The following is a 15,547-nucleotide window of genomic DNA, read 5'->3' on the forward strand; positions in this document are numbered from 1 at the left end:
CTTTACAGAATTTGGTTTCCAGAAGTTTAAAATCCTAAAGCATTATTATAAAATGTTGTAATTTCACTATGTATGAATCAGGAAACAAACAATTGCTGCAGAGAGACAGTAGGCTAGTAATTTCTTTCTCTTGGAATCCAATGAAAGCAGCTTAACTTCTGTTGTCTGAGGTTAGACAATGAGTTTTCATGCTAGGACACCTCGTTTGTTTTAGGTGCATTTTCATCTCTTAGTTTAATTTCTGTTACAGATTTTATGTTTTACTTACTTTAAATGACTTTAAGTCAGCCTCTAGGTAAATATCATTGTGTTGGCTTGTAGTCATTTTTTTGGAACTCATTTTCATCTCTTTGGGCAGTGATGGGTTCTATCATTTACGTTAACTATTAGCTCACCTATGAAGAAGCTGGTAAAAATGGAGTAATACTATCCACTTGCAAACTGAACCCTGAAGCAAGTATCTGGCACTTACAAGTGGCTGGACTGTGTTTAAGGTAGAGTGTCCTTCACCCCTTGACTGTAATTAACTTCTCAGCTGTGATGAATCTCTTGCTTTTGGCAGAGTTGCTGATATAATTCAACACCTTGGGCTTTTATTAAGGAGATTCTGAGTGAATGGAAGTAATACTAATCAATTCGGAGAGAAGTGCATTTTTAAATGTTCTTTCCCACATCTTGGTGAGATCCTATTAAAATATTTAATGCATGGTTTATTTTCTCTTGTGACTTCCATGATTTTGCCTGATTTTTCATCTAATTCACATAATGCTCCTCTGTAGAATAATTGGATTCACTCACTTAAAGAGTAGAAATAGCTTAGTCTGAATATTAGTAATGAGGTTGTGTTAGAAGTCATCAAAATGTGAAATTAAAAATATATAATGAATTATCTTTACATCCTTCTTTTAGCATTGGTTTTGAGCAAAGAATTCTGCTAGATTCCAAATATTATTTAACTAGCACAGCAGAAGAAAAAAAGACAATTTTCCCTTCATTTGTTTATAGATTAATATTGATAAAATTGCCCTTTATCAGCATTGTTAGTTTTTTGTGCAAAGGTTTTGGTTATAAGAATGCTTTTTTTGTTTGGTTGGTTTTTTTGGGCAATACTGGAGTTTGAACTTAGGGGATTGTGTTTCATATGCAGGCACACACACTACTGTTTGGGCCATGCTTCTGGTCCTTTTTGCTCTGGTTATTTTGGGGATAGTGTCTCACTTTTCACCTATTTTATGTTTCCTGCAGTAGTTGGGATGATTGTTGCCTGCCACCACACCCAGCTAATGATGAGACTGCCTCCCCTTTTGCCTTGGGTTGGCTTTGATCTCTGCCTCCCAACTAGCTATGATTATGGGTTCAAGCCATTCATGCCAAGCACAAATATTAGTGTTTTTAAAAATAAATTGAATTATTTTTCAAGCAATATAAAGTTTAAGACAAAAATACTATGTTTTGGCATGGGAGGTGTTCAAAGTTTTCAAAATATGATTACTTTTTCATCACCTAGCTAAAATTTTATAAAGTACTAAATCAATGAATTTCAGATGAGACATTCCACGTCATTAAGTAGTCTTCAAAGGTAAAGACAGTGAAGTACTAAGGAAAGAGTGCAGAGGAAGCAAATGGGGACTCAAGAATATGCAGTTAATGGTTAACTTTTTTAAGAGGATAAATTTCTACAACTTATGAACTATAAAGAATATGAACAGAGAAAATAATTAAATATCCACTCAAATCTGAAAAAATAAGTAAATATTTCTTTTCCTTATCTGCAAGAGGAGGTACAGGTCGAAAATGCTAATTTCAAAACATTAAAAATAATGAACACAGTTACAAGTAGCAGCAAACATAAAGTGATCAGGACATAGTGCAAAATACCCCAGACCATGGGGTACAAGATTAGTAGTTGAGATCTGTTGAGTGTCCAAGATGGGTTGTTAATATTCATGTAGTATGACTAAATCCTGAGAAGTAGATACTATAAGCATTGGCCTATGGCAGATTTTATTTTCCAAGTGTGATTGCGATTACATTTCCCATTTCACCTGTTCTTCTGTAATGTGATCTTGAAGCTACCCTCATCAAGACATAGAGTTTAATTCCTTATCCCCTGAGGCTGTGACTTCCAAGACTGTGCCATAGTAGCTTTACAACTTCCCACTAGGTTTCTACGAAGACGCTTCTGGAATGGTTTCCCACTCCAAACTGAGTTGTCATTTTATGAGAAGCCCAGGATATATGGAGAGGACACATTCCGGTCACATCCCAGGAACAGGTGCATTTCATACATCCCATGGTAGTGACCCATCTTGGATAGCTAGTCTAGATGACTTCAGCCTCAGGCCCAGCCATTATCTGACTGTGCTCCCAAACCAGAAACATGTAGCTGAGCTTTGTTAAAATGCTCAAGTGATGAGAGATAATTAATAAATTGAAGCTTTAAGCCACTGAGTTTTGAGGTAGATATATAAACATGACTAACTAGAGTGTATACCCATTTTATAGATAGGGAAGCTCAAACAATGAAAGATTAAATCATTTGTTCAAGGTCCTACTGTTTATAATACAGTTGCTTAGACTAGAAAATAATTTAACTTTCAACCTTTATCCTGTACCAATCCCTACAACCTTCTAGAAAACATTCCATTTTATTACTGGTAGTGACAGCAGTATAGACTACGCAAATGTGTATGATGACCTTCTGTGGCAATTCTCCTATTCCGGAATAGCTTTCTGTTCCTTTTTTTCTATTGACAATGACAATTTTTTTCTACTGAAACATTGGAATTGGACAGGGAAATTAAAATGGCAAATCTGATACAACTTTGAAAAATACAGTGCATAAATTACGGTCACATTAAGATGATTATGGCATAGGAATGACAGTCCGAGGTAATGAGAAAAGGACCTCTTTTCTAGAGAGCAAAGCAATTATCCTGCAAGATTGTAAGTTGGCTGTAAATCTAAGATATGCTGTCTGCCTACTTCTTAAGCAGAACTAGTGTTGCTATGTCATTGTTTTGTTACTTAATGATAGCAATTATTTAAAAATTAAGCACAGGCTATTTCATGACATGGTATTTATTATATTCAAGTGGAGCTGATTTGAGCTTTCCTTCAGGGCACCACAGCATTTCATGACTCCTTTTCAAGCCTTTCATATTTTCCCAGGAGCTGCACTTTTTTTTATGTGAACACTTTTAGTGGATATTTCCAACATAAAAAATTAAAAAGGTCAATTTTGTGATGAAGCACAGTAACTTAGATATTCTAAATGGCACCCCAGACTCAAGAAGCTAATTGCTTTTTCATTGTACAACTCCCCAAAGTGCTCACACTGCAAACTGGCCAAGACAAAAACTAGAATGCATCTTTCTGTTCTTTTTCAGGGTCCACTGGGAGTTTGTGAGATGAGTAATGTTGTAAAAAAATAAAATCGAAATCACCTGGAGCCCATGAAAATTATAATCAACTAAAACTACAATTATGACAGTTTTTATCCATCTGTCTCTGTACACTACTCCATGTATCATCACCTGTCCTGTCACATGTATACTTTCAATCATGTCATTGATAGAACAACCCCCCAAACTAAGACTTCTGAGTGCAGGATTGGACACAAATGGTTGCTGGCTCATTTAACTAGACCAGCTGCACAATGGGTGGAAAGTCTATGCAGTGCCAGTAGGTGAGAGATAGGAGTTTTAAGGGCAGAACTACATGAAAGTCTGAGTTCTTCCTTGATGAAGTGGTTTAGGAAACATCTTTTATGATCTCTTTAAGTATATGATACAAACATTACTATTCATTTTGAACAACAAAATTTAAAAATTCAAAGCAGAAATAATATGTGTTGGAAAAGTTAGCATTAAGTGCTACAAATAAAGAACAAAAGTCTATGAACTACATTTATCTTGTGGGATTCAAATCCACATTAGTTTCTGCTGAAGTTTATGTAATCATGATTTATGTAAAATGTGTATTAAATTGTCAAAATGTTTATCATTTTGGAGAGTTTTTGTATGATAAGGGCACATTTAAGTGTATTTATAACTATAATACAAAAAAGTAACAGATATTTTATATGGTGAAGCAAATTATAAATTAAAAACCCAGAGTCTAAGTTAGAACTTGGGCACTGATCCACTATATTAAAATCTATGGAATAACTAACCAAGGATTAAGCAGGAACACTAACTGTGTTTTCAACAAAAGAGATTTTAAAAAATTTTTTCTTCTGATCTCTACATTTCATTCTGCCACAGTTTTTTGTCATATTTGTCACTTTCACATTCTGAAAATCCAGTTGATTTGTTGAGGTCACTTTAAGACCTAGGTATTCTCAGAAGCTCAGGTTACATGTTCTGACTTTTAGATTTTTAGCAATTGTACAGCACTTTAATTAAAAAAAATTTTTTTAAGACTTAAGAAAACCTTGTGAGAAATCCTATTAATACTACAATTTCTAGTTCATAATGGAGGTAACACAGGCAACATGAAAATAATTCAGTGAGGGTCATGGAGGAGTCAATAGAAAAGGTTCTGTTTCTTTTTGCATTCTTTGTTGATTGAGGCACTTACTGAATCCCAATTGTGCAAAACCAACATTCATAAATGTGACAAACAAGTCATAGTGGCCTAATTTAGTGAAAAAGTTCACTAAATTACTTGTCTTCAATCTTCTGGACCTATATGGCTCCTGTTAGTTATTTTCTTGCATACCATAGGTCCTCTTATATGTATTTGTTCTAATATACAAATAAGCACATGACGCAATGTGTCTGCTGACTATTATTCTCAAGAAGCAACCTACAGTTGTTGAGGTTTCAGCAATTTTACTTCTGAAGGTGGCATGGAGTTACTATTTATTTTTGCTATGAGGGGCTTATTTGGTTTGTTAGGATGCTGGCACCAGAAATCCTGCTATATAAGAATATAAAGCAGAGGGGAGGAATACCTTCATTCTACACAGAAGATAGAAAACCTGGAGGCATACTGCTAATCCCGTAAATCACAGGTCCTTGAAGGTGGCTTCTGTCAGGCAGAACCTTCTGAAGCAAAGTCAGTTTGTTTGTGGCCTCCGTTCTTTGATTCCTTCCACTGCATCAGTTTGCCATTTCTTTTTCATTTAAAATTACACTAAAATGAAGAGAGTTGTTGTTTAGTGTTTTTTTAATTAATTAATTTTGGGGGGGTATTGGGATTGAACCCAAGGCCTCATGCTTGCTATGAAAGTGCTCTGCCATTTGAGATACACCCCTAGCCCTTTTTCTTTTTCAAATTTTGTTTTTGAGGCAGGATCTTGCTACCTTTTGCCTGGTTTGGCCCCAAATTCGTGATCCTCTTTCTTCCTCTCCCAAGTAACTGAGAGTATAGGTGTGACCACCATATCTGGCTTAAGTTTTTGTTTTCATTCAACATAGTCCTCTGCAAATAAATGCCTTATCACATCACAAGGCAGATTTCCCTGCATCCTGAAGGACTCTTAGCTTAGGTCACACATAGTCTAAGTTTTGCTTATTCAGCCCACTGTTACTAAGATGGGACTGCTGCAATTTGTAAATGAACAGTCAGTACTTAATTATTTTAAAGCTCTCAGAAATCAAACTCATAAGGGGATTTCATTAAAAATATTTGAAAGAGAGTGATAAAATTTTATATTATTCTGAAACTCCTTCTACTGTCCTGATAAGAACAGACTGGCCCCCAGAAAGCCCTTAGAAATTTAGAAAACTGAGGTTGTAGACTGATCCACCTCTTTGACATACATGTTTGCATATAAATTGTCTGTAGCCTAAATTATTGTCTGAGGCAAAGGCAGGGACAGGAGTTTATCAATCCCTGACGGACCTCAGAGTATTGTCCGTGTTGAAAATCTGTCTGTTTTTTTAAGTACACTTACAGCAGCAGTAAATCCTATTAACTGGTCAAAGTCAAATCATGAGAAACATAGAACAATCATTCTATGTACCACTGAAAAAACACCATCCAATTAAAAAACAGAAAGAGGAAGAAGAGGACGTTGAAAAGAAATGTAGTACTAGAGTTATAAAAGTATTACTAGAGTTGAAATAGCAACAACAACCTAAACAGACAAAAACTCCAAGAGCTACACAACAAAAGAAACAAAAACTTCTATTCACATATTCATAAATTTTTAGGTAAAACAAAATTTAAATATTTTACTAAATATACTGACATACTTAGCTGACTGTACAAATACAGTTTTAACTTCTGTCAGTAAATATTCATGTTAATTTTCTGGATAAAAAATCAATTTCATGCCAGCAGGAATACAGTGGAAAGTGGTAGATTAAACTATGGTTCCTGATTACACGTTTCCAGCACCAAAAATAACCATATGGCACTGAATGTGCACAGGTCACTCTGGAGATTTGCTGTAATTATGTTATGATATACTAATTGTTATGGATTCAGAGCCTCTTGCTTCTCTACCTGCTTTGTTCAAGAGCAGCTGCTGGCTTCAAGCTGTTGTCTGTTTCCAGCACAGAGACTGAATGAAGAAATGCTTTCTAGGGAAGTCATGTTCCAAAGCAGGAACAGCAACAATAAACGGATTCAATGGGGGAACATAAAGTTCACTGGGCAAAAGTCTTGTAATCAGCTGGTGCTAATTTACTGCTGACTATTCCAATTGGTAAATAACACTGCCTATGCAAATTATGGAGAGTTAAAAGGGATGGGGATGCATTTAATGGACAGAAGAATTGCATACTGTTTTGCAGAGTGCCTGATTGTGATGGTTTCATTACAATGATTGCATGAGTAAGTCTCAGCTACTCTTCCTACTCACCATATGTGCCAGGCAGCACAGCAGAATCATGAACAAGGTGCAGAATATTCCATTGTGTTTTGCTAAAGATAATGCACAGTAAAGATATATATACACATATACCTCTTTAATTACATACCCTATATTAAATATCCATGTAGGCAGACATACATACTTTTAAACAAATGCCTAAAATACTTAAGAGAATGGAGTACATAAATGTTTTAAGGTAATTAATTGGGTTAGTGATTTTATAACAATGGTATTTTTTGAATTGTCTTAAAAATGGACATTAATTTTTCTTGCATTTTGCAGGCAAGTAGGTAGGGCTGAAACAGATGCATATTAGGGGCTTTGATTTTCTACCCCTGGTCCCCATGGATTCTCTGAGTGTGCTTTCTTTGTGGGTACTTAGATATGAAGTATATAAATTACTGGGGATATAATGTTCAGCATTCTGGACCTCAGTGGCTTTTCCTTGCATGATCCCCTTGGCTCAAACTTCACAAATGTCTGACATTTGCTTCCTAAAGCACATGGTCTTTCTTTTTCCCATTCACCTACAACACTGGATAACTCCTCTTCATTCTTTTAGTTTCACCCAGGAGTATTTTACCTGCATTCTGTCCTTAAGTAAGTGTTCCTTACTTAAATTTCCAGCAGCTGACTTTATGTCTAAAATACCATCTAGCACCTTTAATACTTAGTTAACTTGCATCTTTTCGACTTAGAATAGACTCCTGAGGTCAAAACATTCATTATACTAAAAGACATTAGTGGCAGACTGGCTCAAGTGGTAGAGCACCTGCCTAGAAAAAAAGATGTTGTCCTTAGCACACCTCCAAATGGATGCTTTTCTAAGAATGAAAGAAGCTGAGTGTAAAGTACACAGTTAGATCAGGGTTCCTCAACACCTGTATTGTGATGGGGAACACACAAAATTATGCTCAAACAGCATTAGTATTTGAGCATACTAAATGCTCAGACATCTGTTTGGCTGGGCATTCAAAACCATAAAAATGTTTCCCACATCAAACACAGACTATTTTGTGTTAATACTGGATTCTGTACCACATAACTGACTTTTTCATATAAAATGATTGACATGTGAGGTCACAATAGTCTACTTCATAATAAACCTCTTAGTGTCTATATGAAAAATAGTTATTTTTCAAAAAGTTATTCTATTTCATGTCTACTTACCTCACATTACTTTATAGTTATTTTTAGACCATGATATGGAGGGAGGCAAATAGTTCCTTTATGAGAAAACTTTGACTTAATGACTATTATATCATCTACAAACCCAGAAGTCATTTATATAAAGATCTGAGATAGTGAAAAAATTATTTTTACCCTACTTTTGCCCCTCATGAAAATAGTTTTTATAAAGATAGCAATGGAGTATTACTTCTCTGATATATTGGTGAATTAAAACTTACAAGTTATCATTTAAGCCAGTATTTCAAAAAATAGCAAAATGCATTAACAAATATGGCAATACATTTTGTAACTACCCCTCTATAAAAAGATTGATGAATACTCAATTTTAACCAAATATCACTTTGCTGAACCTTTATCCTGTATCTTTAAGTACTAACATATAACTAATTACACTTCAATCATTTTATGATTATGGAGTAATCACAGTATACCAGACACAGAAGAAAATGATGTGATTCCTTAAATAACCACATTAGATAAAAACCTTATATAATAAAGTACACTTGAATTTGTTACATTTGTTTCATTGTTCATTTCTTGGCTGTGCAAGTTTGATGTTTAGGACAGATGGCATGATGGAGGGCCTTATCTGGTACCAATGAGGTGATAATTTTGGCATGGAAAAATCAACTAGGTCAAATTTTCCTAATGATAATACTGGGTGTATGACTTCCCCCATTCTTATTTGGTCAGAGTAGACTTCCTGAAGTGAAATAAATGAAAGAAAACTCCGATAATTCAGAAGAAAAAAAATGCAAAGTTGTGAAATGATGTGGGAACCAGTGGCTACATAACTTGACAATACAGTGCAAAAGTGGAGACAACATAATGGGATGTAGACCTTGGTTTGCCTGAACTCCAGTAAAGGTACTCATCTTAGAGCCAGAAAATCGATTGTAAGGAATTTGAATTTTATATAGTAGTGACAGGGAGTAAACACAGTTTGAGGACTGGCAGACAAGAAAGCTGGTTTTGGCAGCAGTATTTTGTACTGATTGGAAAGGAAATAGATGTGAGAGCAGTGAGGTTAAAAGGAAATTAAGTTCAAGTGGTCCAGGAGTGTAGTGATTAGAGCAGAGATCACCATCTGGTCAAAAGAGATGAAGGGGCAATTTAAAAAGACCTCTTGGTAGAAGTGATCCAGGAGTTTTGAACAGTCTGAATATGCCATAAGAAAATACACAGGCAAAGACAACTCTAATACCATGCTTGGAATAAAAGGAATGTTTCCTACAGAGTAATTTGGAAACCATGGGGAGGGGGTTAAGTTTAAACAGAAATCTAAAATGATACTTCTTAAATTGCTGCCGTCCCTGCATTCTTTATTTCTTCCTTCCTTCCTTCTTTCCATTTCATATACTCAAGGCACAGGGAAAAGTTGGAAGAGAAGATTGGAGTGAAAGGGTATTGAGTCTTAAATATTTGATTCTCATATGACAGGCAAAATAAAGCTATATGACAACTCAAAATTTATTTGGAAAAGCATGATTTTAATGTATTGATCAGAGTGGATTGAGTACAATTGAGGAGAAAGCTATTATACTACTCAGGTGACATATAATGAGAGAACAATGGGGCAACAGGAAGACTCAACCTGAGATGTATCACAAAGGAAAAAGTAGGAAGGGACCAACTTTAATAAGAACAGGCATAATAAAATCAAATCAAACAAATTCTCTAAGGTTTAAAAGCCTGGGGCAGTAAATTAGTAATAGAAAGGAATTCTTCAGCTTGATAAAGAAATTTCTACAAAAACCTACAGCTAACTAATCATATCTACTGGTAAGAAATTAAAAGATTTCTCACTAAGCTCAGGAACAAGATTTCCCTTCTTAGAACTCCTTTTCAATATTTTAGTAAGCACATTTTTTTTTCTTTTATTTATATGTGCATACAATGTTTGGGTCATTTCTCCCCCTTTCCCCCTGCCTTCTCCTTTACCCCCCGCCCCCTCCCTTTCCCCCCTACCCCCTTGCTACCAGGCAGAAACAATTTTGCCCTTATCTCTAATTTTGTTGAAGAGAGAGAATAAGCAATAATAGGAAAGACCAAGGGGTTTTGCTACTTTAGATAAGGATGGCTATACAGGGAGTTGACGTGCATTGCTTTCCTGTGCATGTGTGTTACCTTCTAAATTAATTCTTCTAGAACTAACCTTTTCTCTAGTTCCTTGTTCCCTTCTCTTACTGGCCTCTGTCACTTTAAAGTATCTGCATTAGTTTCTCTGCATTGAGGGCAACAAATGCTATCTAGTTTTTTGGGTGTCTTACCTATCCTCATACCTCCCAAGTGAAGCACATTTTTTTTTGACAGTACTGGAGTTTAAACTCATGCTTGCTAGGAAGGATCACTTCCACATGAGCCATCCCCCCAGCCTTCCTTTTCAGCATTTTAACAGAAGTCCTAAATAATGCAATAATAACAAAAAAGGACAAAAAAAGGTATAGTGATTCAGAAGAAATAAAACTTTCTTCATTTTAGATGACACAATTGCAGAAATCTGAAAGAATCAACAGCAGCAACAAATTAAAAAAAAAAAAAACAACCTCCTGGAACTCATAGCAATTATATCAACTTTTCAGAATATAAGGTTAAACAGATCAATTACTTCCCTAAATATCACCAATTAACAAGTGAAATGTAAACACAGTGTCATTTATATTAACACAATAAATAAAGTACATAGAAATAAATCTAAGTATGTTCAAGATCTTTAAGAGAAATTAAACAACTAAATAAAAGGAGAGATATACCATATTCATGGACATCCAGCGTCAATATTTTCAAAATGTTGGTTCTTCTTGGTTTGATCTATAGATTCATCACAACCTCAAAGTTTCAGCAAGTTATTTTGTAGATAATGACAAACTGATTCAAAAATTGATCCCAGGAGACAAAAGAACCAGGATAAGCAATACAATATTGAAAAGAAAGAACAAAGTTAGAAGACTGACACTATCTGCTTTAAGCATTTACTGCAATGCTACATTAATCAAGACAGTGTGTTATAAGTGAAAGACTGAACAAATAGATCAATGGAACAGAATAGAGTCTTAAAATAGATTCACATAAATATACTCAACAGATTTTTGGCAAAGGAGCAAAGCCAATACATTAGACAGAAGATAGTCTTTCAACAAATGGTGTTAGAACACCAGGGCATCCACATGCAAAATGAATTTAATCTAGATGTAGACCTTGTACCCTTCACAAACATTAACCAAAACAGATCACCAACCTAAATTTAAAATTCAAAACTACAAAACTTCTAGAAGATGACATAGGAGAAAATCTAGATGACCTTGGGTTTAGTGATGAGTTTGTAGATATGACACTAAAGGCCTGAGCCATGACTTTTGGCTCTGCATAAGACTGTATTAATAGACTAAAAAGGTAAACCTCAGTTTGTGTGAAAATATTTGCAAAAGATATATCTGATAAAATATTTTTTTCTCCACAATATAGAAAAATCTTGTATGTCAGGAAAAAGAAAACCATCTGGTAAAAATATGGGCCAAAGACATTAGCAGATCCCTTATCATAGAAGATACACACATGGCACTTGAGAATATGAGAAGAAGCTCAACATCATTTGTCTTCTAGAAAATGCATGTTAAAACAACAGTGAAATACCACTATAGATGTTTTTGCAATGACCCAAATCCAGAGCAATGAACACATCAAATGCTGGCAAGGATGTGGAGAAACAAGACTCTCATTCATTGCTGGTATAAATGAAAAATGATATAGCCACTTTGGAAGACACTTTTGCAGTGTCCTACAAAACTATGCATACTTTTAATATATAACCCAACAATTGAGCTCCTTGGTATTTCCCAGTTTAATCAGAAACTTATGTCAGTCTACATAACTTGTACATGGGTGTTTAAATAAGCTTTATTCATAAGTGACCAAGTTGTCTTTTAATAGTAAATGGATAAATAAACTGTAGTACATTCAGATAATGGAATACTATTTCCTGCTAAAAAGAACTGAACTATCAAGCTATGAAAAGACATGGTAGAAATTTAAACATATATCACTAAGTGAAAGAAGCCAGTCTAAAAAGACCACATTGCTTATGATTCCAACTATCTGAAAATGTGCAAAACATAAAGCCATGGAGACAACAAAAACATGAGTTATTGCTAGGGGTTAACAAAGAATGAATAGGAGAAGCACAAAGAATTTTATGATAGTAAAATACTATGTATACTATGTATGATGCTATCATTGTAGATACATGTCTTTGCCGGGCACTGATGGCTCATGCCTGTAATCTTCGCTACTCAGGAGGCAGAGATCAGGAGGATCACGGATCGAATCCAGCCTGGGCAAATAGTTTGTGAGACTCTATTTTGAAAAAAAAATCCATCATACACACAAAAAAAGGGCTGGTGGAGTGACTCAAGGTATAGGTCCTGAGTTCAAGCCCCAGTACCATGAAAGAAAAAAATGTCTATAGCATGTTCAACACCAAGAGTGAACCCTAATGTACACTATGGAATTTGGGTGATAATGAAGTGTTAATGTAGGTTCCTCAATTGTAACAAATTTGCTACTTATATAAGGATGTTGATAAGGGAGAAAGGGGTTTCAATTTTGCTGTGAATGTTAAACTACTCTAAAAAGTAAAGTAATAACTAAAAAAAAAAAAAAATCAGGACTGGGAGAATCAACAAAAAGCATGGGTCAAAAAGATACATTTAAATTTAAAAACAGTAGAAACTGTAAATGTAAAGTCCATAGAGGTATTTAGTTTGATCGCATTACTTGCTTCTAAACAACAGAATACACCAAAAGGAACGGTATCCATATGAATACATGTACATGATCACCTGTACAAGATTGTAAAGCCTATCTTTCAGGGTTTCTCCCTTATCATGTTGTGGGAGGCCTATGTTAGGAAACTCACAAGACCAATGAGCACAGGTTGCCTCTAGGAGCTGAGAAAGACAACTGGTAGCCAGCAAGAAACTGAAGTTCTCAATTCTACATCCACACAGAATTGAATTCTGGCAACAACCTCAGTGAACTTGGATTTGAATTCTTTCCCAGCTAAGCCTTGGCTGAGACCATGGCCCTGCCCCATCTTGATTATCATCTTGTGAAAAATACTGAAGCAGAGTATTCAGCTAAGCTGGGTCAAAAATTCTTTCTTATAGAAATAGAAAGATGGATAAATGCAGTAGCAACAAGTGACTATTATAGACACTGAGGTATGGTGAAAAAGTTCCTAGCTTAATGAAAACAATTGAATTTTAGTAGTCAAGATATTTTGCCTCCATGAGTCTCAATTTGTTTTATTTGCAAAATGAGAGAGTTATATTAGAATATCTCTCATGGTTTTTTTTTAAGCTCTAATTTGACTTAAAGAGTTCTCAAGATAAGATTTCATAATATAGTCGATATAAGAATTTTTTCTTTGTGCCTTAATATCTTGTACTAGTCACAGAGATAATCCTTTTATACATATTCACTTTGAAATCTCCAAATTCTTTGTTGTTGTCCTCTTTCTAAGGTTAGAAGATACTCAATTATTAAACAAATACACAGAGCTGGTAAATGTCAAAGGTGTGATTTGCATTCAATTCTGTTATATTACAAAGCTCAGACTTCTAGTAGATCCCTCCATAAAAAGATATGATATAATGATTACAGGATAATTTGGGTCCTAAGTTAACTTTTCTTTTATGAATTCCTCAGGAAGCCAGATCCAAATAGGATTTCTGAAGTTGACATGCAATCAATGTGAATATTGAGCTCCTTTGCAGAGTCTAAAAATCAATGTGTAATCAAGAATCATATACCACTTTCTACTTTCATTGGTCAAGAATTTAATAGCTCTTAATATTATGTATATTTAAGGTTTGTTTTCCTTATTTTGGCTAGTGGAGAGGAAAAGATAGCTTTTGTTGAAGTATCTCACTTTGATGGACCTCAGTTTCCTAAGTGCACTTATCAGAAAAAAAAAATCTCTAAGATTTCCTTCAGAGGCCAAAGTTTAAAGCTTGTGTTATGTGCAGATATTTGCTTTAACTTCTTGCAAATGATATCCTATACAATATGGCTGAGAATATTTAGTGTTCAGTTTTAAACAAAGACAAATAGACCAGAACCATGGCATTAAGCAATTGCATGTATCTTTTAATACTATTTGCAGTTATTTGGTGTCTCTTTTAATTTTCAAATTGTTCACTTTTCTACAGCATCTAAAACCAGTAGAATGTTTTAGGCTGCTTAGCTATCTATAGTAACCTGCTATAAGTTTACTTATATGTGTAACATATGAGAAATATCTCAAATACCTACCTTGTTACTTAATTTGCCAGTCTCTGATCTTTAGAAGCCCCAACCTAGTAGATTTTAAGTGTGTAAACAGATGTAATATTATGTGATTAGTGCAAAAATAATATTATGAATTTATATCTGTAAGTGTCCAGAGTAAGTCAGGTAAGCTTTGATCTATTTGAGCTAGATCTTATAAGATGAGAAGAGTCTTTCTGATGAAGAAACAAGAGAGAGAAGAGAGATCATGGTTTATAAAAAGAAAAACCATGTTCAGGTTTCAGAATTACCAGAGGGCAGGAAATTGGACACATGGAGCTGTACATTAGGTGCTGTGGGGTTGTGATGGTTGGATAAAATTGTTTATCACTATTTACTTATTTAGTGTCCAAATAATAAAGCAGACCCTCAATAGATAACATTTAAGTGACTGACTGGCTAAATGGTTGAACTAATGCATGAGACTCGAGACACAGATGGGAAACTGAAGAACCTTGTGTCATACTAAGTAACTTATGTTTTTATATCCTTGGCTAGAAGAAATCCATTGCAATGATTAACCTTGGATATTCATTCTAAATTCTTTTTGATGAGTTGGTTATGTGTTTTGAGGTTTTTCTCTATTCACTTTTGTCTTGTGAAAGAATAATGGTAGAGAAATAATAAACGGTAGAGAATGATTACTAACACTTTACTTTGCTAAGGAAATGGATATCAAACTTGTTTGTGTCAGAATTATCTGGAGGAGTTATTTAAAATGATTGCAGGGCAGCATCACATGGTTCCTGATAGGAATCTGAGGTGAGGCCTAAGGATTTGCATTTTTAGCAAGATCCCTTGTGCTGTTGATGTTGCCAGTGGAGAGACTACCTTTTGACAAACTCATGATCAAGACTCTCCACTGCAAATCAATAGATTGCTGACTGCTCTTCTACCTTAAAAATGTAAAATCTTTAAAACAGATTCATGCAAACACAAAATTTCAAATAGCCACAAAGCTATTTCCTTAAGTCTTTGGAAGATATCAGATTGCAGGTGCAACAAATTTTGTGGAATCTGTAAATACCTGAAACTTCATTCATATGTAAATCCCATTTTTATTTCCCTAAGAAGACAAATCTTTAGTTGAATCCTCAAGAGAAGAAAAGAAAACAATTCTTTAAAATGCTCACCCTATATATACTGGTTTGTGTGTTGTTATGATTTTGAAAACTAATGGTTTCTTATATGGAGATTCAGCTA

General features: G+C 34.7%; 1 protein-coding gene across 4 annotated transcripts in view; it reads right to left on the reverse strand.

The window, feature by feature from the left end:
• Nucleotides 1-15,547, reverse strand: part of Nkain2 (sodium/potassium transporting ATPase interacting 2) — a 976,459-nt gene that overhangs the window by 135,386 nt on the left and 825,526 nt on the right. The window contains exon 5 of one of the 4 annotated variants that reach the window (XM_074075282.1): nt 4,163-5,139. The exons of the other annotated variants lie outside the window; for them this stretch is intronic. Within the exon in view, the coding sequence (XP_073931383.1) occupies nt 5,125-5,139 (15 nt within the window). The 3' untranslated portion in view covers nt 4,163-5,124. Of the gene's footprint in view, nt 1-4,162; nt 5,140-15,547 lie in introns of those variants that run through there. 4 annotated transcript variants of the gene reach the window in all.

The sequence above is a fragment of the Castor canadensis genome, chromosome 1 (assembly GCF_047511655.1).
Source record: "Castor canadensis chromosome 1, mCasCan1.hap1v2, whole genome shotgun sequence".
Lineage (NCBI taxonomy): Eukaryota > Metazoa > Chordata > Mammalia > Rodentia > Castoridae > Castor > Castor canadensis.